At 34.7% G+C, this 25,196-nt stretch overlaps 1 protein-coding gene across 1 annotated transcript in view; it reads left to right on the top strand.

Annotated features, from left to right (window-relative positions):
- The window catches only part of LOC120626474, a 31,012-nt gene that overhangs the window by 2,364 nt on the left and 3,452 nt on the right, over nt 1–25,196 (top strand). The window contains exons 2-4 of the mRNA XM_039894000.1: nt 198–272; nt 1,132–1,313; nt 24,135–24,333. Of these exons, the coding sequence (XP_039749934.1) occupies nt 198–272; nt 1,132–1,313; nt 24,135–24,333 (456 nt within the window). The remainder of the gene's footprint in view (nt 1–197; nt 273–1,131; nt 1,314–24,134; nt 24,334–25,196) is intronic.

The raw sequence follows: 25,196 nt of genomic DNA, 5'->3' as shown, positions 1-25,196 counted from the left end.
AGCCACCGGCGAAACAAGACCACTGGGATATCCACCACCTGTGTCTTTTCAGTACTTTCCGCGAGATGCGCCGACACACAGACAAAAATTAAATTTAATCTGTATAAGGTTCTATAGGAGGATACGTTCAGTTACAGTAATTACAAGTTTACATATAGTTATTCTCACTTACTTAAGGCAATTTTTCTTTGTTTCAGCCACCAACTTGGTCGGAAAATTTACGCAAAGCGTTCGCCGTATAGTTCAAGATGTCAAAGACGAGGGCACTTCAAGTAAGTTTCAAAATACCTAAATTAATCTTTTTATTAAATAGTATATGTGCGTGCGCCCAAGATGCTGTAGAAACTAGACACGAAGGTAAGGTACAGATAAAGTCTAAAAAGTCACCAACCCGCCGACACTGCCCGGCGGCTTAATGTCGGTCATTAGCTAATTTCAAGCCGCAAAGTTTTCAAACTTATAACGAGATGCTAAGCTGTCAACTAACCAGTGTGTGTTCAGTAAACGCTGATCTCAATAAAGTCGTGAGCTTAAACTTTAGGTAGACCATTTGAAAATATAATAATAAGTAAAAGCAACACTTACGTTATTTACACTTACGTAAGCCTTATAGGGCGATATTTGGTTGACGCGTTTGATTGCTCTCGTCACCTGTCATTAAATCACCACCTAGACGTTCATAAATATCAACCCACTACCGGCCCACCATAAGGCATGGGTTATCTCTCTGGCTTAAAAGTTAATATATCTGGTCAAGTTGGAAGACTTCACACGCCTATGAGAAAATAACTACGAAAATTTGAGGTGCGTGTCGATCGAACCTAGGCATAAACAGCATCTAATATTAATCGCATCAATATTCTTACAAGTCTGAAATGACTATAACTATGACTAAAACAAATTTATGGAATTAAAATAAGCATTCCACCTATAGCGCTGTCCAGCAGCGCGGCGCGTTATGCCTCTCCTATAGATTTATTTATCTCGCTCGAAAACTAGCGCGACAAGATTTATTCTGTGGCCAGAACGGTAAATCTGCAAATCACACTCTACTTACCTAAGTAGTATTGTTACGAGTAGATTACCTAATCTACTCGTAACAATATTCGTAATAATTTTTATATTTACCAGGTGGGCAGACAAAGGAAGAAGTGATCGAAACCAATGAAAGACTACGCATGGTGAGAGTGAGATTGGACGAAAACTACGATACAGCGAAAAAATCGCTTATCACCCTCATGGCACGCTATAGCGAGTCTAAGGCAGAAAGAAATGTGTTCACTCGATACGCTTTGCTCAAAGCTATGATTAAGGTAAATAAGCAATTAGCATGAGCCTATTAACTTCCTCTTGCTAGATAAAGGTCTTCTATCTTCTAGGAGAGAGTATTTTAGAGCATAGACCCACCACTCTATTAGTTGGTGTGTAGTGTGTGTCTGTAGTTAGAGATGATAACTGAGACCCACGGCCGAACCCATTTCCTAGCACTGCACCGGGGCGGTGAGTACTCAGAATTTGTAACAGAAAAAATAACATGCTAACCACAAGCGCCTGATGTTAATAATATAATCAAACTAAACCAAAATCTTTAGATGGAAGATTTAATCTTGTACTACAAAGGGGCGAGTAGGAAAGGATCAATTCTGTCATCTGAGGATTTGTAATCCAAATCCTAAATAAATTATCTAGTTTCGGAAGAATATAATTTGCCACATATGTTTGTTTGAAAAAGCTCTAACGTCAAAACTATTGGTAATGAATGGTGTATGTTAAAGTTTTTAAAATTTTGCCTATTCCTGATAATTTAGCTTTCATTTGGTCAAGAAATGGTTAAAATTGGTAGATTACTTTTGAGCCTTTTCGGTAGAAACAAACAAATAAATATTTCCTCTTTATAATATTGGTATAGGCGACCTTTTGGTGTTGATAAATGAAACCACGAACTATATATAAATAAAGCAAATATCCAAACTTAAAATAACCAACATACCTAGTGCCCAAAATTATCCTATGCTTCGAGTATTAAAATTAGTGTATAACCACAAACTACATCCTGTATTCAATTAATTTAAGCTCCGTTAAAACATGTAATATTGAAACCGGTGATGAAAAAGGGTATGGTCATGTTAAACAATTAATAAAAATAAGACTGATAAGTTAATTTATCTTCTAAATAGATAAAAAGAAACCAAACTTCAATTTTTAAGTATTTTACTTCACCACAATCTCGCATTCTGCAAGACATATTTCAAGAAGTGTGTGTGTGTGTGAACTACAAGTTAGCCTTGACTGCGAACTCACTTAGTGGTGAGTGATGATGCTGTCTAATATAGTAACGGGCTAACCTCATGATGGCAGTTATATTGAACCCATACTCTTAATCGGTTTCCAAATGACATCGTACCGGAACGCTAAATGTCTTGGCGGCACGTTTTTGTCGGTACAATAGGGTGGGGCCAGCCACGGCCGAAGCCTTCCACTAGACCAGACCAGAAAAAACTCGGAAATTAGAATTTCTCCAACTGCCCCTTCCGGATGTCTGCGCCCACCACTCTCCCTGCGTCTGAGTCGTCAAAACACACACAAAATGAGGTTCTACATATTAACCTTTCCAGTATAGAACGAGTTACAAAGAGTATCGGAATACGGACGGGTACAGTTTCGTAATTTAAATCCCATCTGCATTTTGCACGTAGGTACGAAGCCTTTTTTTCCATTAGACACCGCGAGACCGTTAAGTTGGAAGACTTTTCAAAGCTTCTAGGATTGGCATCAGGTTTGCCGATGATATAGTCGTGGTAACAGAGACTCAGGAAGAACTTAATATAATGGTCAGTGACCTCAGGTGACCCCAGAGGATGATGATGGTTTGGTCCAATTATAATGTTGCTCAGGAAATCTACAAAGATTCTGAGTTTCCTATGTTTCTAAAGTATCTGCTGCTGTAAGTATAATATTTTGATATAAATAAATATAAAAATAAATAAATATACTACGACAATCGCCACCTAGCCCCAAAGTAAGCGTAGCTTGTGTTATGGGTACTAAGATGACTGATGAATATTTTTATGAATTATATATACATAAATACTTAGAAAATACATAAAAAAACCCAGACACTGAAAAACACTTAATGCTCATCACACAAACATTTTCCAGTTGTGGAAATCGAACCCACGGCCTTCGACGGAAGCAGGGTCGCTGCCCACTGCGCCAGTCGGCCGTCTAAATTCAGGGTATGTTGCTGCTTCCAACGGATTAGAGTTCTCGAGTTCGGTGTTGTTGTTCGCTAGTGGTTTGCACCGGAGCAGTGATCACCGGAGAATCATTGATGCTTCTTCGGTGAAACCAGTGGCGTGCACTTCATACATGCACAAAAGCACAAACCCCTAACAAATCAGGGAATTTTACGGGGCTCACTTTACAGCTCATTTATTTACAAAAAAAAATGTTTTTTATTTTAGAGTATTAAAAAAGTTCAACTCGTATTTTAATTGGTGACTGCGGGGCGGCAATCCAGAATTTATCATATAAATCACAATAAAAAAATATAAAACTATGATTAGTCTAAAATAACAGTAAATTGAAAGTAAATATTATCAGTCATGTTTGAATTTACCTAATAGGTTGGGGAAAAATTCTTTTCGATTTCTCTCTCTCTCTCTCTCTCTCTCTCTCTCTCTCTCTCCTATATCTCTTTGGCCATACTATATCATTTAGCCACTCAGCAAAAATTAAGAGAGTTTGGCTGGGAGGTGTTTATATGCATCCGCCGTAAAGTCCTGACCTAGCACCTTCAGATTTCCACCTGTCTCTTCAGAATTCTTTAGTCAGTGTCAGGTTAACTAAAATGCAACTCCACCTTCCACTCCTAAATTAATTACTGTCCTTGCAGTGTCAGAAATGACGGTGTAGTTTCTTTAAAATAAGAAGCAAACCTTTGACACTTAAACTAAATAAAGTAGACAAGACAAAGACTACAAAAAGAAAGATTTTAAACTTTTTAAACAACATTCAGTATTAGAGAAATTCCTATCTAAAAAATTTCTTTAACTAGCCCCCCGATCATTCTTCACACTTATAAATGCCAGAGTTTGTATTTCTTTTCACGTATTGCCTAACTGCGGTATTCTATAGACTTTTCTGGTAAATTTGTTTCTCAAAAAAATCTAAGCTCTTCTTGTGTTTTAATTCATATAACTTAAAAGACGTAAAAACTATTATACTATGTACCTTTGTATTTGTGTAGGTATATTGCGTTTTGTTGAATTAACGACTACTTTGATTGCCAATTTTTCATAGAGGTTATAAAACAACTGTTTCATACTTGAAAAAGACAGGATACGACGCAAATAATAAATAAATAATATTTCACTTGCTTAGTAGGTTAAGTGAGTTTCCGGATATCTATACAATAAGTATCAAATACCTGATACTATTATGGACTATTCAAGATTTGGCAGTGTTTATGGTTTTTTGAAGACTTTTAGTAAACCTTAAGGTAGGTAATATACTAAATTTATAATTAATAGATACGAACTTGGAAAATCTGTTAAAAGGCCCCACGGAATGATTGTTTTAACCTTATTATTTTATTCTATACACATAAATGTTTATCAAAATTTCTGCTAACCATTATGGTTTTGCGCGCGACACAAAGGTTCGTAAAACGTGACTTGAAAGCTGCAAGAACGAAATTGGTTTAACGTTGCCTATCGACCGCGAAACTAAACAAATGCGAATCTAAACCTATTCAAATTGTTTTCCAATAATTTGAGTTTTAAATTAGTTCACAATCAATGTAGTATACAAACCAAGGGTCATCTTTCTTATTCACTGTCGATGTTAAACGAAAAAATTTGTCTAAGGATACAAAACTCAATAGTCTACTCTCTCTATCCCTAGTGACAGAATACTTAAACCTAATGCTATAGGGTAGTTTTAAAAAAAATCTTTATATCGTTCTAGAAGAGTTTTTAGTAACGGAATTCGTCCACAGTAACCCAAGCCAAACAGCATTCCTTCCTTCAAAAGGACGTGGCTCTCGATGTAATTAGAGGCACAAGAGGCGTAACACCAACGCCTCAGGGTTGATAATACAGAGCGGCACGTTGCGTGTTCCTTGCATGCCCTTCGAAGGGTTGCTCTTTTTATAGGCGATGGTTTTCTATTTTCTATCAGATGGGCAATCGGCTTAGGCCGTAATTTTTTAGTAAATAAAACATAATACCCATGGATGACAGATATATAGTTTTTAACCTATTCTATGGCGTGATTCTACATTGTGGTCTTGTAACTAAGTTTCCAAATATTGGATAGAAGCAGGCGTTAATTTGCGGAAATCCATGATATATACTCGTAGCAATCACAATGAATAATTTACAAAACAATTATTCATTGTAAAGTCAACATCTCCTGCAGATGCTCCGGTTTCGGAGCGAAACGTGCGTAGAGGGTACATTGCTGAAGATCTGTTCGGTGTGGTATAAGGATTGAAGAAATTATAAATTACACCCTACAGATTAATTTGCTATACACCCGCTTTTCGCGGAGTATAGCAAATTAATCTTAATTTTTATAACTGTGTTTCCCTCAATTTTTGTCAAGTTAATGACTGAAGAATTATAGGACTTGGCACGCTTGTAGCATGTTTCCGGAAACTACAAAAAAGTGCGGAGTAAAGAGACAATTCAGTTTTAAGGTATCCATAAAACAGAATTTAAAGGCCAGTCATCGTATTTCTTTTTGCTTTTTTTCTATTCTAATTGTTGTTTAAAAAATTTCTTAAGGCGCGGTTACTGAAAATGTTTAATGTTATTAAAGGGAAATTGATTTAGCCAGGTGGTGATCAGTAAAATATTTCATACATTAAACGTAACACTCTGAAATATTAAAGTTACGCCGGCCTCTGATATTAGATTAATATTCATACTGAATGAAACAGCGCCAATACGGGTCGTTTTTAGTTCATATTTAAAAATACCTTCTTCTTCATCTTTCCGCTGGGCTTTGTTCCGTACTTGGTGGGCCGGAACCTTCCGTTGTACTTAGTGCCACTGGGTACGGCTCCCCGCTGGGTCACTCTAGCCAGCCGACCTCACTCCAGAAGCTTAGCCGGACACCCAGGGTTAAAACTAAATATGCTTTTCTTTCTTTCTTTCTCTCTAAGTGGTTTTTTATACTTAAAAACTAAAAACAGATCATCAAATTAATAACTCTAGATAACGATTATTGGTCATAAGTGTTTATAATTTTTTTTCTCTTCTTTTTTTCAAATTAACATGTTCTTGCCTGGACTGGACTTGAACTGATGGAAAAGTTTGCAAGCGATTATCTAATGGCATACGACAAGCAACCTCGATTTTTCATGCACCACGGTACACTTTATAAATTTAAGAAAGAGTATAAATATTAATAACTTTCTTAGTAATTATATAGTTTACAGCACAATTATATAGGAATAAAATAATAAGATAAATTAAATGTAACATTTCTGACAGTGCTCAAGTTTCACGCTCCTGTGGATGTTCATTGATATTTTTCTCCATTCTGGTTCTTTTTTAGGGTTGCGTTAAATTTTTTTTTAACTTTAATCATTTGATGTGCCATCATCCGTCTATCATTCTATCGATAAAAAATAGACTTCCTAAAAATTATATTCCAAATGTATTAGTTACTAGATACCTAATGTTATTATGCAACTCAATGGTATAATAACGAAATGTTAGCTGCTCATTAACTTTTCTAAAATATTTCTTCTCCCGATGATGTACTTCACCATCAGCTCTTTTATTGGGACGAGTATAAATCTTTTACAAACCACATAATCGAATTGCATCATGTAAGATATTAATCATTCCGTGGTCTTCATTATCAGTTTCACTTCACCAAGGGGCTATTCGAAAGAATAATAGGCTCAAATCAGTAGGAAAAATACTTATATCAGACAGAAGAAGTCGCGGGGAACTGCTAGTATACTTACATAGGAATACAATCTAACGAATGATAATTTAAAATATAAATAGTTCAGGTGTTAAGGACTATGATAATGACCCTTTTTTTCTTATAAACACAAAGCGTTTATTTTTTTAATTCCTTTAAAAATGTAGATGTAAGAGATTTTTATTTGTTTGGTAACATTTTACCGTCCATAAATGGTACGCAGACGAAGTAGCAGGCAACTGCTAGTGTGTGTAAAATATAAAAGCAAAACCAAACGCTTTTAAACCCCGTTTGCAATCGAAGTCCAAATAATCCTGTTTCATGTAATGTTTGTTTACGATTTTCGCGTATCTGAATTGGATTTCTGTTAATGAATGGCGTTTAACGAATGTTACCATTATTGGATTAATAATCATTGGATATTGTGGTAATTACTGTTACATTTTGTTTCTATCCAAATCTATCCTTAATTATAGATATACTTTCAAAATTATGGCCAAACAAACCTACCAACAAATAAACAGTATAAATTTCTGCATGAATGCCTCGTTAACATTTTGATTCGATTTAACAAGGTAGCACTGATTGCTGTAGTTATTCATTAAATTGTTTTAGGCATTATTAGTATGCTATGGTTTTAGGTTTTCCATTTTCTGCCAATAAATTCAAATTCAAAATTCTTATTCAAATTCATTTATTTCAAGTAGGCCTACTTTATAAGCACTTTTGAAACGTCAAGTATGTATGTTTGTGTGACTCTACCACCGGTTCGGAAAGCAGATTCTACCGAGAAGAGCCGGCAAGAAACTCAGTAGTTGCTCTTTTCCAACATCAACATTTACAATCATTTTGCTATCTTGCGGGAGATGAGAGCGAGGCTGGCTGCTTCCATTCTACCTTGTCATTGAGGAATTCATCAAATGTATAGTATGTACGCTGTACTAGATGCGTTTTTACACATTTCTTAAATGTATGCATTGGTAGGTCAAGAATTTCCTTAGGAATCTTGTTGTAAAAGCGTATACTCAACCCCACAAAGGAGTTCTGCACCTTTCGCAGACGATATGCAGATATCACTAATTTATGACCGTTTCTGGTAAGTCGATTGTTAATTTCAGCTTTTGATTTATAAAGAGTAATATTTTGCCTCACAAAGACTATATTATTATAAATGTATTGCGAAGCTACTGTAAGAATACCTATTTGTTTAAATTTTTCACGAAGCGATTCGCGTGATCCAAGTTTATATATTGATCGTACGGCTCTTTTCTGTAGTATAAATATATTTTCAATATCTGCTGCTTTTCCCCACAGCAAGATCCCATAGGACATAATACTGTGAAAGTATGCGAAATAAACAAGCCTAGCTGTTTCAACATCGGTAAGCTGTCTAATTTTCCTGATTGCATATGCAGCTGAGCTGAGTTTACTCGCTAGGCTTTCTATATGGGTACCCCACTGTAGCTTACAATCTAAGGTCACTCCTAGAAAAACAGTGGAGTTTTCTATTTTAAGTGTTTCTCCATTTATTATGATGTTTTTATCAATTTTTTTTACGTTAGGCAAAACAAATTCCAAACACTTGGTTTTTTTTGCCTTTAAAAGTAAGTTATTAACAGTAAACCAGTCTGACACATGTGACAAAGCACGGTTTACGTCGTCAAAATTATCTTTGTTTCTATCAGTCTTAAAAATGAGAGATGTATCATCTGCAAACAGTACAATCTCAAAAGTGCCCCTGACATGGTATGGCAGATCATTTATATACACCAGAAACAATAAGGGACCCAAAATTGAGCCTTGTGGGACACCCATTAAGGCAAATGATCCCTTAGACTTTATGTCTTTTACGCATACCCTTTGAATTCTATCACTTAGATAAGAGGCAATTAAATTGAGTGCAACGTTTTTGATGCCATAGTGGCTTAGTTTTAATAACAACGTTTTGTGTTCAACGCAATCGAATGCTTTGGACAGATCACAGAAAACACCAATGGCATTCTGCGAACGTTCCCAGGCATCGTAAATATGCTTTATAAGTCTTGCGCTTGCATCCGTTGTACTACGACCTTTAGTGAAGCCGTACTGCTCCGGATGAAGTAAGTTATTTACATTAAAATGATTTAAAAGTTGATAAAGTATAATTTTTTCAAAGACCTTACTAAGAGTTGGCAAGATTGAAATAGGCCTGTAATTGTTAAGGTCATTTTTATGACCGGATTTAAAAAGGGGTATTAATTTACTACATTTCATTAGGTTCGGAAAAATACCCATATCAACACATTCATTAAAAATTACGGCTAGATAAGGGGCAATAACGTCAATAATGTTAGAAATGACCATCACCGACATACCCCACAGATCACCGGTTTTTTTCAACTTTAATAACCTGAAATTCTTTACAATATCTATTGCAGATATATGTTTAAAATTAAATAAAACATTGCACTCTTTAACATTATCTCTCAATATACGCTGAGCTGCTATTGGTGAAGAGCTTAGAGAATCTGTTAACAAAATGGGAACATTCTGAAAGAAGTTTTCGAAAGTATTAGCAACCTCCCTGTCAGACGTCACTTTATTGTTATCAACAATAAGTTCAAAATCCACATCACGAGATTTAGTTTTTCCTGACTCGTAATTAACTATAAATTTTCATTACCTAACCGAATAACATAGAGCAAGAGCCGATGAACCCCAGACCTAAAAAAATCAGCTTTAATACTATGACGTAAGTAAAATTATAATTTCATGAACGCTAAGAGTGTCTGGCAATGAATAACGTGATTTTTAATAATCTTCTGAAGGTAATACCGAAAAATTGGACTTTATTATTTGATGTATTTAGATCGGTATTCTAGACCTTTAGTACCGTTTACCTGCCAAAGCCACTATAACCCAAACAACAGACTGGTCCCATCGTTCTTACCTGTGTTGGGAGCATTTACTGACAAACTTTCAGCTTTTATAAAATAACGTAGGTCTGGGGTTCCCGGGCTCTTAGGCCACTAGCCACGCCACGCCACGGAAAAAAACATACTATTCTTGACCATAAGTGTATCTGACTAAATGGACAAAGCTAACATTAGACGATCAGTCTAGTATAATCCAAATATATACGTTTGATTTAACGCAGTTTAAAAGTAAAGAATAAAAAGATCACGGAATATTTTAGATCGAATTTTAGTTCGCAACGTTCTGAAATCGAATCTGGATGAATCACTATAGCTCTTTACGCTTGACTTTAATTGAACCTTATGACCTGGCCAAAAATGGAAGCGCACTAACCTAAAAAGGGTATGGCAGATTTTTCAAAACCATATCGATACCGCGGTGTAGTAAAATGTTTGACGGATACGACTTTAAATTCACGACTTTAAATCACAGTAAAAAATCCTGTTTAACAGCTGATCGTAATCTCTTCCTGATCGTACCTCCTTGTTGCTCTGTCACCTACGTTCTGCTTAGCTGCTATGTCGATATTGATAAAACTGGGCACTTTGATTTATCGAATCCCGTGGGATATAGTACACTTTTTATGCCAGTAAACCACACGGAAACTGTTATCGCATAATTTTTGAAAAAATATCATAACAGCTAAACTGATATGATGGAATTAGGAAAATTGCAGGTATATAATAATGGTCCGAACCAACAGTACCTTTTTTGCCACCATCCGTAATTTCAGCATAAATGTCTATAAGTAATTTTTATTTATTTTTTATTCCTTAACCCACAAATAGATGGTAAAATAAATTAGAAAAAAAACACTTATTCAGGTCGTTATGGAACCCCATTAGATTAATTGTGGATTGGAACATTTATAATTACGATACAACCAATTACCTACGGTTTTCGTTAGACGTAACTCTTCTTGGGGAAGTATAGATTAATAAGTGTGACATAATAAACAAAAGGGAAACTTAATTAAATTAGCATAATTATTGAACACAGTCCAAAACAGATATTTATTTAATTTTTGTCTGTCCGGGCAGCACTTGAAAACTACTGAACGTATTAGGATAAAATTTGGTATAGAGGTAGCTGATATTCCGGGTCAACACATAGAATACTTTTTATCCCAATAAGGTTTCTTCCGGGAAATGGGATGAAATTTTATATCAATTTTACTTCATAGCTCCGTTAAATTTGAACCGATTCGAATAATCCCATTTTTTATTTGAAATTGTATACTATGTATTGTCTAATTTTTTTTACATATTGTCGGAGATAAAAGACATAACTCTTCACAGATAACAAGGAGTCGCAAGGCATATGGGATACCGATCGAATGCATGCGTACCATCCTAATATGATACATGTGAAAGTTTGTGACGATGGATGTATGGATGGATGTTTGTTACGCTTCCACGCCACAACGAATAAACCGATTTGGCAAAAATTTGGCAGAGACATACAGTATAGTCTGGAATAGCTCATAAGCTCTTTTTATCCCGGAAAAGCAAACTGCTCCTGCAGAATAGCATCTCTTTTTTTCCTTGTCTTTCAAAATCCGCGCAACGGAGTTTTAGTTTGACGTTTTTTTGGATAGTCAGTTGAGTCAATTCCTATCATGATGAATCCTTATCCAAATATAAATAGTTTTATAATTAAAATTTATTATTTACCTGCAAATTCCTCTTAAAGTTATTCAATTCGGAACTATTGTTTAGAAGTTACGACGGTTGTCTAGAAATGCTAAAGCAAGCAAGAAAAATGCTGAGGGCCGCCCGGCTGCGTATTATATAGTTTTGAAATAAAACTGGACCCGGTAGGTGGCGCTGCAATTAGTTCTTGGTTTTTTTAAGATAATAAAACCGATAGTAACCGATTTGATGCAGACGAAGTTGCGCGGGTCAGCTAGTACCTAATAAATCCACCGCTGTCCAAAGACGTGTCAAACTGACTTAAAGTAGAATACAGCAGATATCTTAAGCCCATACCGACATCAAGGAAAGAACTGATTCACAGGTTCGGTTAACCGATACTTGAGATCCTATAGTAGGTTTATTATACGGGTCTTAATCTTTTTCTATTTTTAACCAATTTACAATTCTCAATAAAAGCACTATTTTGTCAAGTGAAACAAATGATGAACAACACAGATGGCCACTGTAACTACAAAATAATAACTATTGCATGGGGTGCGATTCGATTATGGTATTTGGTTCATAAGCAGTTCATGCTCGTCACAATAAACTGCAGCTGTGAAGTGCCGGGAGAACTCCTGAACCTTTAACGCTTCAGGTTAAGGGTTGAGGAGCAGTGGCTATTAAAACTTAAACGATTGCAAATTTTGTCAATAAAAAGTGTGGAAAAAAGCGATTTTGTTGTAAAACTAAAAAAAAAAATATTAGTTTCCACGACATTGTTGCAGTTGTTGTTTCTTCCTGTACCTTCAAAAATTATGCTTGCACAGACCCTACTACTTCCCATTCTCGACTACGCTGACGCAATCTATGTCAAGTCTAATGTAACTGAATCTTGAAGTTGCCTGGTCACAAATCCTCCATCTTCAACAGATCATTTACGGTTCAGGCTATTAAAATGTGGAACTCCCTGCCGTTAGATATCCGAGAGGCACAATCTATTGGGACCTTCAAGAAACTAGTGAAGGATAATAATTATTTGTCTCTATCAGTCGAACATCACTGAAGCGGATCATTTTAATTGTATTTTTTTATTTATTTCTGTATCTCGTTTAAATTGAGGATATTATATATTGATGTAAGTATTGATGTTATATATTTATTTATTTATTTATTTATTGGGTCTACCAGCGATTTTACATAAATAAAAATAATATTACTTATCATATAAACATTACACAGAGTATGCAAAACCATTTAAAGGTAAACACTACATGCTAATTTCGCTTATGAACTAAAAATTATTATTATTTATATATTTATATATATATATATATATTATATATATATATTTATTATTATTTGTTCAATGTTATTAACATATATTTAAATAACCAATAATACATATATGTATATTATAGGTATAATTATATTTATTTATTTTGGTATGTACATATCTTATTTCTTGCAACACCTACCTCTTTTCTATGTTTTTTTTCCTTTTACGCCTTTGGTTGCCTGGAAGAAATCGCCAAATATATATAAGGTCACCAAATTGTACTCTCTTACTTTATGTTTATACTCGTATATCTGTAACCACTTTTTTCTTTAGTGTACAATAAAAGTGAATTAATTCATTCATTGTTAACCCGGTGCCAAATAAAATGTAGAAAATTAATCATGCTTTCCTTGCTACTAAGTATATAAAAGGGAATAAGATGATGATTTATACAAGATATAGTAATTTTATTTCTTGCTTTTTAGTTATATAACAAAGTCGGTTTTTTTGTCTAAAATATTTATTAAATATTATAACGACTAAGGATTTGTTTGTTTGTTTATTTATTTGTAATCAATAAAGTGTACTTTCAGACTGAGACGATTTTAATAATTCCTTCCCTAAACAGCCATTAATTTCGGAAGCAACACAAGCTCTATTTTCGTAGTATATGCTATATGTTTTGTTACGTATTTGTCTTATGATTTTTTTTGAAATTTTTAGAGTCCTTTACTAGTTAGACATGTAAATTTTATTGATTTACAAAAGTTGCACGGCAGCCGTTTGTTTTCCCGCGGTAAAAATATCCCATAGATATCCATTATTCTAAGGCAAGCTTACTCTGTGTCCAATCAGTTCAGCGATTGAGCCGAACATAGTAAACAAATACAATACAAATGTAAATGCTTCTGTAAATCCTATTGGATTTTCGAGCGATAAAAAAGTCCTATATGCACCCAGGATGCAAGCAGGGTGTTCGGTACCGATTTGTTCATAGACTTACCGGTAAATTTTGGTTAAATTATTCTTTGTTTTACCGGTTGATTGAATTTTTTCTAAGGAGCCTAAATTATTTATAACGTCCAATCAACCTAAGTTAAACGTTTTTTGCAATGATTTTTGAAAGAACGTTAATGCATCGAATATTCTGAATATCTATTAAAAGAATGAAATCTAATTAGAAACGGTTTATCTGCTTAGCCGGTCAAGTATATGAAAACAAAACCTTAATCTAAATGATGCCGATTTTCATTATCAACCCATTACCGGCCATCTCCACTCAGAATGAGAAGGGTTGGGGTTGTAGTTCACCACTCTGGTTAAGTGCGAATTTGTAGACTTCACATACGTCTGAGAACGTTATGTAGAACTTATAAGCATGCAGGATTCCTCACGATGTTTTACCTTCACCGTTGAAGATACTTACAACGCTTAACTTCAAAACGTGAGAGGCCGGAGATCGAACTTAGTCCTCAGAAAAAGGGAGACCGAATCCATAACCCTTAGGCTATCACCACTCACGCAATAATACAACAAACAATATGTAGGTAGTTATTATTATTAGTGTACAAATACCAAAAAAACTGAAGAAGAAATTCGTTGATTCCAGTGAAGTGACCCGATCATAATTGCATTGACAGAAGCTCACAAAAAGTTACAGGAATTTCGAACTATTCGCTTTGTAAATTTTAACAAAGTAATGTAGGTCGATAGGTACTCTTTTGTTGTTGTATTTATATAGAAATTGTGACCTCAGCTTCACTTTTGTCTATTGTTGGTTGTATCTCTACCTACTTACTAGTGATATTAGAAACCCACATGATGCTTGTAAGAAGGGTAAAGAAACTAACTTACTTCATAACTTTTTTTTTATTACAAGGTAGTAGGATTTTCTTAGATTATTATTGTTCCAGGGTCCCGGGTCTAGATCCATGGCAAATTCCGAAATTAAAATCTTAATTTACTCTAGTCTGGTCTTGTGGGAGACTTCAGTCATGTCCCTGATCGGATTCTACGCGACATCTTTGTCGGTAGGAAGGTAACTAACCATGGCCAAAGCCTCCAGAAAAATTGGTAAAAAAAGGGAAATTATAAATTCCCAGATTACCTGCCAGAAATCGCACCCGGCAACTCCCACTAAAAACTACTGCGCTCAAACGAGATCGTAAAACTAACAACCCTATAGATAGTGATATCCTTCTCTACAAGAAACGTGATATTATAATTTATTATTAAGTTAACATATTGCGTACAACAGAATTTAGCACTTATTACGCTGCGAGAGGCAGATTTGTAATTTGCAAACTAAACCGAGCAACATATTTCTGGTCCTGCAAATTGCCACTGAATCTAACTTTTTACCTGTCCCGTCTGGGGTGTCCAAATTATCGTTGTCTACCCCCGTGTCCCCAGCCCCGTGCCTTGAAAAGCACGTTAAGAGATAAGTCCGATTACAATCACTTGCCTTGTATTTTGCTACTGTAAAAGAGTTATAGTAATACGGAACGGACGGAAGGTGGAAAACCATCGCCTGTAAAGCCATGCAAAACTTCGCAGGGCATGCAAGAAATAAGTACGTATTGCAAATTGCCGCCCTGTGTCCTGTCCGTGCCATAATAATACCGGCAACCACGCCTTTCAAACCAGAACCCTCATTGCAACAATACTGCTTGTCGATATAAATAAGCATGGCGTTAGTAGTTGACCAGATGAGCTCTGTCACAAAAAGCTCTATACCACTACTAAAAATCGTTAGGGCTACAGCCATTTTTGAGATGGGCATAAGGTTAAATACATCTTAAAGTACTTTTATTAATATAGTTAATAGAGTTAAAAGAGTGCAGAATTAAAAGGACTTTTTATCGATAATCTACTTACTGGTCTCCCGCACAACAACTTTTTGTAATTTTTGGCTCGTTCGAACCTTTCGTTTAATGTATGACTTTGGGTCACGTATATAGGCAGACAGATATGGGCATGGATACTAACAAAGTGCATTTCAAAAAAAATATGCGGATCTATTCGCTGTGAACACTGTACATGAAAGGATGGAATCACATCATACAGTGCAGGCACTTTCGAAGCTTTATTTGATAGAAGGATTGTAAAAGCTCAGCTGAATCTAATAAGCTCACTCCGAAATATTTCATGGAGACGGATTCCGATAAACCGTCGATGAACCATGCCTTTAGGAAGTCGTATCAACCGTCAAACTCTATTCAGTGCTTAAAAAAGTTATACTATGGATTTGATGCAATGACTAAAATGAGGGCTTTTACGTCTATCAGCCTAGCTTTGAAGGGCAAAAATACAATGTTCTCTCAAATTTACTTACTTCTAAATTTCAAATCGTGAAATGAAAGTATACGTAAATAATAAAATGACAAAGAGAGCTAAAATGGATCTAGAAGTGGCCACAAGGCTCCATACTTGGGCCATTCTTGTTCCTTGTCTATATAAATGACCTACCGTCTGTAATAGGGAAAAATGCAGAAATTGTGTTATTCGCAGATGACACTTCTATATTAGTTAACTTTAACAGAAATAAATGTTTTACTGATCATCTTAACGAAACTTGAAGAAAACTAAATGTATCTATTTTGTACCTACAGGGGCACTCTGTATAGCCAATAATAATATGACTATATGTAAATAGTGAAAAATTAGAAATAGGATTAGAATTTACTACGATTTGTACTCCATTGAAGCAGTGAGTTGCCACAGCTTCAATGGAGAGCACATATATATTTTATTTATTTATACACTTTATTTGTACACAAATAGGAAAAAAAAACAATGGACACAACAAAAATAAACTTACAAAGAAGGATACAAAGGGTGGCCTTATCGCACATATTAAAGTCAAAGTCAGAGTCAAAGTCAAAAATATCTTTATTCAAGTAGGCCCGGCCCATAGGTGGCACTTTTGATGCGTACATAAGAATTACACGGTAGTGAGATGATGGCGATAACCACATTCGTAAACTTAAAACTAAAGCTACAAGGGTTCCAAACGCGTCCTGGTCTAAGAAGAAGCCCACAACAAACTTAGCCGGGTGTTTTTTTTTTGTTATCACCATCTCACAATGTCATTTTAAATTATTAGAAGAGCAACCTGGTTAGAGCAATAATTAACACCCAAGCTTTTTCATCGTTTACGTAGTCCTTTATACTATAATAGAACTTTTCTAAAAGCTTACATTTAATACAAACTTTGAACTTTTTAAGAGACATCTCCAAGTTGTCAATTGGTAGTTTATTGTAGAATTGTATGTAATTTCCTTTAAACGAATTATGAATTTTATGTAACCTAGTATATTGCACTGTAAGTTTATTCTTACTTCTAATGTTTAAATTATTGCAGTCACATTTTTTCTTAAATTTAGAAATGTTTTTATGAACGTACATTAAATTTTCATTTCATATTCATATTGTTAGCAATTTCAAATATGATTAGTGTCTGTCAATGTACCTCATGAAATAATAAGTGTAACCATGTCAATATACCCTTGTTGCATACGTTTCATGACGTACATTGACAAGTAGTGATACTGATTTGTGTATAGGTACATACTGATGAGACTTATTGGCATTGAATGATTGAGGCGGACGGCAGTCTATTTTCGGCTGTGGTCACGTTCGGACGTGGACATAAAATATATTACTGTGAATAATTAATGTGATTAATGTGTGATAAATAGGAGATAAATAATAAAATGATTTAATGAAATTTTATCAGAGTATTACTCCAAATTACCCTTCTGAGCGTTCAATATTAATAATTTGAAAAAAAAAAAAATTAAACTCAGCAACTTTTGCTATCAGGATGATAATTGACAGATGTATCCACGGTAAGACAGTGTATTTTGTTTAATTTCATAGTCTCATATCGTACGGAATATTATTGCGGGGAACTTCTGCTGAGTCAAATAGGGTATTCATAATATAAAAGCGAGCAATTAGAACTGTCTATGGCTTGAAACCCAGAGAATCATTAATTGATTTCATTAAAGAGACTGCGATACTAACTTTTCAATCTCTCTATTTTTGTGAATTTTTTTACACAAGGAATTTGCATCTTTACAAGAAAAACTCTGACGCTAACAATATGGACAACAGAAATAAACAAGCTCTTGACTGTACTCTTGACGTACGTTGGTGGTGTAAATGCATAATTTTAATAAATTCTCCCAAATTTTATTAATAAATGCTTTAGTGTTGATATAATAATAATAATATAAGGACTCATAATAATAATATAACAATTTTTTTGTTCGTTCATAAGTAACTGTAACTATAGCCTACACTGGATTGATTGATTGATTGAATGAATGAGATTCGCTGGCAGTTTAGGCATTCTATACTGCCATCTGGTTCCGTGCTCAAAATTTTAGACCAAGGTAGAGTTGTAAAGCACTAATAACTTACAGGAACGACTAGTGTTTCCACAAACTCCTATGAAAATAACATATTGTGTAATCACTCGATAATAGAGTAGGTAATAATTTATAGGCGACACAGTTTCTAGACTTAAGTAGGTTTTGAAGCTTAATCTCGAATTCCTTTAGTTTTTAATATTTTGTGACCTCACTTCCCATTGCGCCATTTTATAAACAGGTAACAAAGTCTGCAAGTAGATTTCCATATAAAAGTTTACACGGTAAACGGTTAGTAGTCAGACTTAGTCGATGACGTAATAATATCCAAAAACTCACCCATATAAAGCGACTGAGCTGCGTCGGTGGCTTTGGTACGCACCAAAGCACGAAAATATAGTCTAGCTCTTTAAAAATTACAAAACTAACTATAGTCGATATTTCCAGTACGTAGAGCTTTTACGCGTATTTTTATACTATTCGCAGTCATCATTATAGCAAATACTTCCAATTAGATAAACGTTTCTAATATTCGTACTTATTGTATGTTATATTACGTAATTCAATAAGTAAGTGACAATAGTTTAAAAGTTTAAAACCTTTTCAAAGATTGTTCATTTATTCACCACAATTCACGAAATAAAAGTCGTTTTATTACGCTTGTAAAAGTTTCCGGCGTTAAATGTTATGGTTACAAAAGCAAGATTGTTTTTATCAGTGAAAACTGGAAAGGTTCCAGTGCAAACGAATCCACTTAGAGAAGACGGTCGTGATAGTTGTTACTTTTTGTACCTATTTGTGAAAATTCCTGAACCGCTGTTTTATTTTCTCCTCGAACCAGTTCAGTTAAACTTTGGTTAGAGTATGCAATGGAAAGTCAAAATTATACACAGCACAATTATTTAAATTATAAAATGATTACCATCCCATGAGATACCCATTTTTATAAAAAGAATGTGAAATTAACATATATACATAAATAAAAATACTACCTAAGTAAGCGTAGCTTTTGTTATGGTACCTAATTATTGATCCTAGCTGTTTTCAGGGACTGTACTCATTTGTTTCGGGTTTTTGTATTCTCAAAAATGGTTGAGCCGTTGAAATTTAATTAAATAACACCAGTGATTCTTTTAATGACAATATAACATCAACTATCGATGTTAATTTCTTATATAATAATGTAAATGACAGTTGCCCGCGGATTTGTCCGCGACGGAATTTTGTTTTGCCCCGAAATTAAAAGAAATCCGCGGGACCTCCTACGTCTATTTCCAGCAACTAAAAATCTATTCCATGATTTATTCGTTATCACATCACAGTCAGACAGATAAACCCTTGCCTTGTGGTGACGGCAGATCAGAATACAGTTGTCACCACCCCTCCTCTTCCCGCGGGTGTCGTACGAGGCGATTGGGGAAAAACATAACGGAAAACGGGCAGCAGCGTCCTCTGTGCTACTACTACCATCTACTGTGTTCACTAATCCGTCTGCCCAGCGTGGAGATTATGGGCAATACCTCCCGTTGGGAGAGGCCTTAAGTCCAGCAGAGGGCTGTTATAGGCTATTTAAGTTTTATAAAAATATGAAAAAAAACCTTATAAAAAATAGAAAAATAACATATAAAAAATAGGATGCTAGTTTTAGTTACATTAGTGGAAAGGGTGATTTTAGCGACTGTCCGCGACTTCGTCTGTGTAGAATTCCTGATTTGTAGTTTGTAGTCTTAATACTTTTTAAATTTCATTTTCGTAGACTAAAAAAAGCAGCAAAAACATTTTTTCCACCCTTAAGGGGATATTTTCCAACCTTAATGCCGATTTCCAAGTATCGAACTTCAAAAACATTATACTTTCATACAAACTTCCCACCTTCATCCGTTTAGAATTTCTCAAAACCTTGACTTAGCTGACTCCTACGTTCTAGAAGGAACCTTTCAAATTTCAAGATCCTGAGATTTAGTCTGACTCAATGTCAGTGGACTACTATTTTATATATTAAGATATAACCCTCTCAGGGATTGAATTTTTTCTCATGAAACATGTGTTTTATCACATTAACAGTCAACCTAAATGCTAATCTTTATAATTTCGCTTAAAAAACTTATAACTTTTCTACGACCCTTAAACCCCTATTTAATCCCGGTTGGAATGGAATTTTTAAAAACTGCAATAGAATTATGCTCCTTCAAATAATAAATAGACAGGTTAAGCAACATTGACTTTAGCCAGTAGATGGATGGGTGACCAAATTTCAAGGTTTGCGGGAGAATTTAGCGTACGCTGATTTCAGCTTCTATGATGCACTACGAATATTAAACGTTAACCAAGAAAATTGCTACCATTTTTTATAATAGAGTTAGCGGCTATATACAGCGTATATGGCATAAACACGTAGCTTTATAGAAACGATAAGTCTTAAGTCAATTTGTGGCTGCTTTCTGATGAGGAGTTCAGTTCTCTATCTCTAATGAAACTCACAAGATATTCACCAAATTTTGATACAAGAAGTTTTATTAAAATTAAATTACAAATGACAAAGTCATGGTGTAAAATCGTCTAAGTCTTTCATCCCATATCCCGCAGGACCCCTATTGTTTTTTCGGATAAAAGTATTTAATGTTGACCTCGAATATTAGCTGTAAGTATACGAAATTGCACTTGAATCCATTGTTATCTTCGTAATGCGCTTATAGACAGACAGACACACAAATATTTTAAAAACCTGTTTGTGTTCTCTATCGAAATTACCCAATACATCCTCTGATTATAATTTTAAAAAAAATATTCCCCCATTTCAAAATATCATTTCTAAGTGGATACCTACACCACAAAAAGAACTTTCTTAAACCTACGGTCAACAGTTCAAGTTCCTAACCACATCGGCTTAGGCTGTGCGTTGATTATCTGACTGATAATCAACGCACAGCCTAAGCCGATGTGGTTTTGAATTTTATAGACATAGATTGAGTTTATTAACATCTGAAAAAGCTTTAGACAGAAATGTGTTAATTAATCCAAACTAAAATACTATAAATGCTAACGTGTTTCAGTCTGTTTGTTTGTTTTAAGTATTAAATCCTTTGTTTCCCTTCACCCTAGGTTAATATAAATATACTACGACAATACACACATCGCCATCTAGCCCCAAAGTAAGCGTAGCTTGTGTTATGGGTGCTAAGATGACTGATGAAATTTTGTTTATGAATAATAAATACATAAATACTTATAAAATACATATAAACACCCAGACACTGCAAAACAATCCTGTTCATTACACAAACATTTTCCAGTTGTGGGAATCGAACCCACGGCCTTCGGCTCAGGAAGCAGGGTCGCTGCCCACTGCGCCAATCGGCCGTCATTGCTCGAGGTTGCCCGGAAGAAATCGCTTAAGCGATACGACAGCCTTTGCATGCCTCAATGTTTAGATTAAGTTTCTTTTGTGTTTGTGTCTCTTTACTTTGTTTTAAATGATTTGTGCAATAAAGTATTCTAACAAAGAAACACAAACTAGCCGTCCATTCAACTAACTCGATGCCAAAAATCAAGTTTGATTTGTTAGTTAGGGCGTTAACTTAGGTCAAACAAACTCACTAACCAACCCACTTCCGCATTTATAATAGTATATTATAGTATAGATAAAAATACTAAATTGAAGCCAGAATAGAATTTTTTCTAGCAGGTATTCAGAGAGAAAACTAAATACTCGTCAATCAACACTTTATGAAGATTGGACGAGGGAGATGATCCACTCAGAAGGGCTTAGAACGTCAAATAAGATTTCAAAGTGAATTGTAAATGTTTCAAGCTCGTTTAAACTTTTACAATTATTTGATTTCAGTCTGCTGTCATATATAGAAGCCTCAATTCGACAATATTTTTTTTCGAGGACTTCATTTCTTCATTAAATGTGTTTAGAAAGTCAGATATTTCCGGCGGACTTATTTTTCAATAAAAAATTATAATTTTTCTTAAAGCTTAAGATAAATTATAATTTTTTTTAAAATAGTTAGCAAAGGACGTTTCGACAAATGTTGTTAAGATACCCGGTTAGGTTCTCTAAAAATTTAAAAATATTGTTTTCGGCTTAAGAGTTTTAATGAAAAAGCAGGTCTTCTATCTCACGTGTGTGCGCGACTAAAGTAAGACAAAAGCCATTGCCAAATGGGCACGATGAAACTCCATTTCCAGAATGCAAGCCTGTGTATGTTCCTATGTCTGCCTCAACCACTCTATCGATCTTAACGCTATAAGGCACAAAAATAGCTAGCTTCCTCGAGACTAGCATATTTTTTATCCCGGAAAAACATAAAAGAGCTGTTCTTGTTAAAAAGAAATCTATATCTTACAGCAAAACCGTTCGTGACCGATTTTACATATAATAGCTTACATATTAGCCGAATAAAATAGAATTATTATCCTGAGAAAACAAATGGTTCCCATTGGATATTCTATAGAAAAACGAAACAACACGAAGTCGCTACAGTTTATTTTGTTTACATATTACACAAGGGTGTCGTGCTATATAAGAAAAACTTGCTTAAGAACCTCGCATTTACAACCTGGAGTTGTAGGCAGTATCCGAAAGAATTTGAATTCGTTACTGAATTCTGTGTTATATTAATGTGTTTAATATGTTATAATAAAATAAACCTAATGTTTGTATTCTAACGCTCATTTAATATTCTTTGTACGGATGAGGGAAAGTTGTTTGTTGACTCAAACATCAACCATCCTGCCACAATTCCAAAACACCCACAGCCAAATGGAGCATACTTTAAATATTATTCAACATGAAAAAGTTTGCAGAGCTAAATGTTGTGGTTACAAGAGCAACGACGCCTTTATCAGTTAAACTGGAAGCGTTCCAGGGCAAAGTTACCCACTTGAAACCTCGGTCGGTCATAATAATCGTTATTTTATTAAACCATTCTGTAAAACTGTGATTAAATGAAGACCACCCTTGACGTATATGTATACTATTTCGTTTTTATTTATAGTAATAATTGACGGACCAAGCAGATGGCCCACCTGATAGTATAAACAGAGTCTCCACATGTGTCACAACTACCTCCAGCAACCACGACCTTCAGTCCGGAGAATATAATTGCAACAATGCTGTTTTGTGCTAGAAATAGTTATTGCAATAATGCTTCCCCGGACGAGCGGACAAAGGGTTTCTAGTTTTAATTTATAATAACTGCACTTTTATCCGCGGTTTCATATAAATCGTTATGTTATGTTGACCACGCAGTACTTTCCAACTTTGATTATAGGTGATAACAATTCAACTATCTATCCATTTTCAAAGGCAGATTCTATCGGTCGACCTAACTATGCTAATTTATGCCAAATAATCCGTTCCCACAGGAAAACAGAAATTGCACGAATAGGAAGTGGCGGGCAGCTTTACTAAAATAAACCTACGCCATCAGACCAAAATAACGTGGTCAAAGCGCGTACAGATTAGAACGCTAATTACCAACCGCCTACGTTTCCAACATTATAAGCTCTGGAGCGAAGTGAAGTATGAATAAAACTTTTAAATGAAATATCACTATCAGTTTCAGAACCAGCTTTAAACAAATAACGAGCTTAAAGTAAATAATGTCGCGTTTTCTACGATTTTGTATTTCCGCCGACACACTTTTCTCGTTAGGCAAACCAATTGTTTGGAACAACTTTAGAGTCGTTTTACTTTTTTTTGACAGACATTCAGTTTCAAGATTGACGAATCTCTAGCCAACACTCGCCTTTCTCCTTAGAACTTCGTTAATGTAGAATTGTTAAGTATATTCGACTACTCATCACGAGGGCTAAAAATGTTTGACCTGAGTCAGGTACCAACCCCATACCCCAAACTATAAAAATCATCAACTAATTTGTGTTAGATTTAAGATGTTTGGAAATAAACTTTTTCAATATTATTATTTAATGAATATGCAGGATGTCATCCGCTTAGAAACCCAATACTGGTCTTTAGTCGAAATCCCTAAGCAAGAGAAAGCCGAGACAGTGCCAGCGTTCGTGCTTCGAGCTTGTGCTATCATGGAGAAGACACAGAAATCCGGGGAAGGAGTCAAGACATCATCCAAGCTTGCCGAGGAAGCTGCTGAGAAACGGGAGCGGATAGAAAGACTCAATGGTAACTTTATCTCTTTACAGGTGTCTTTTTAAGACACACATAAGTAAAAAAATTTAAAAATTATAATACATTTTTATTTAATGCTTAGAGAAAAATGTTTTATGATGGCGTAACAAAAAAATATACACTCCTTTGTAAAATTGCTATCCCTCTACAAAAGTCTTTAAATATATTTTACGGTTTTTTTAAGCTCTTTCTTAAAAAAGGTGTGCATACCAAATTTAAAAATACATAAATAAATACATGCATATAAAGAGTTGTACAATTGGCTTGAATGCAAATTTATCGGATATTCCAGCAAGAATTTTACATATCGTAATATCCTCAATTCTTAAAAGGCACTAAGCCTTTTCTACCTCTCATTTCCGTTTCTCGGATAACTTCCCATTGCTCTACTCTCGAGTATTATTATTATTTTTCTAAATGTTATGCTCGACGATAACATACAATAAATTAGTATCTATTTTACGTTTTTTTTCAGACATCTATTTACTGGTATTCCAGATTTCATATTGCTTATACCTAATATATAATTGCAAATGGACAACAGTGATTGCAGTCAATAAATTTCAAAGTTAGACATTTTTTGTCGTTCACCCCCGTGCCTTAAAAAGCACGTTAAGCCAAAAATACTACTTATATTATATTATACTACATAATTTTCTACTATAAGACAGCTTATTTTTATAGTAAAAATTGACGGAACAAGCAGTTGAACCTGATGATTTTTGGAAAATCATCGCCTGTAAACCAGGCAACACTTCGCAGGGCATGCAATAAACACGTCCTGGAAATTGGCACCCTGTGTCCATTAACCTGAGGTTAAATCTATACTTATAATAAAATTGTAACTGGAAGATTTC

The sequence above is a fragment of the Pararge aegeria genome, chromosome 9, assembly GCF_905163445.1.
Source record: "Pararge aegeria chromosome 9, ilParAegt1.1, whole genome shotgun sequence".
Taxonomy (NCBI): domain Eukaryota; kingdom Metazoa; phylum Arthropoda; class Insecta; order Lepidoptera; family Nymphalidae; genus Pararge; species Pararge aegeria.
This window is presented reverse-complemented; position numbering and strand designations above follow the sequence as displayed.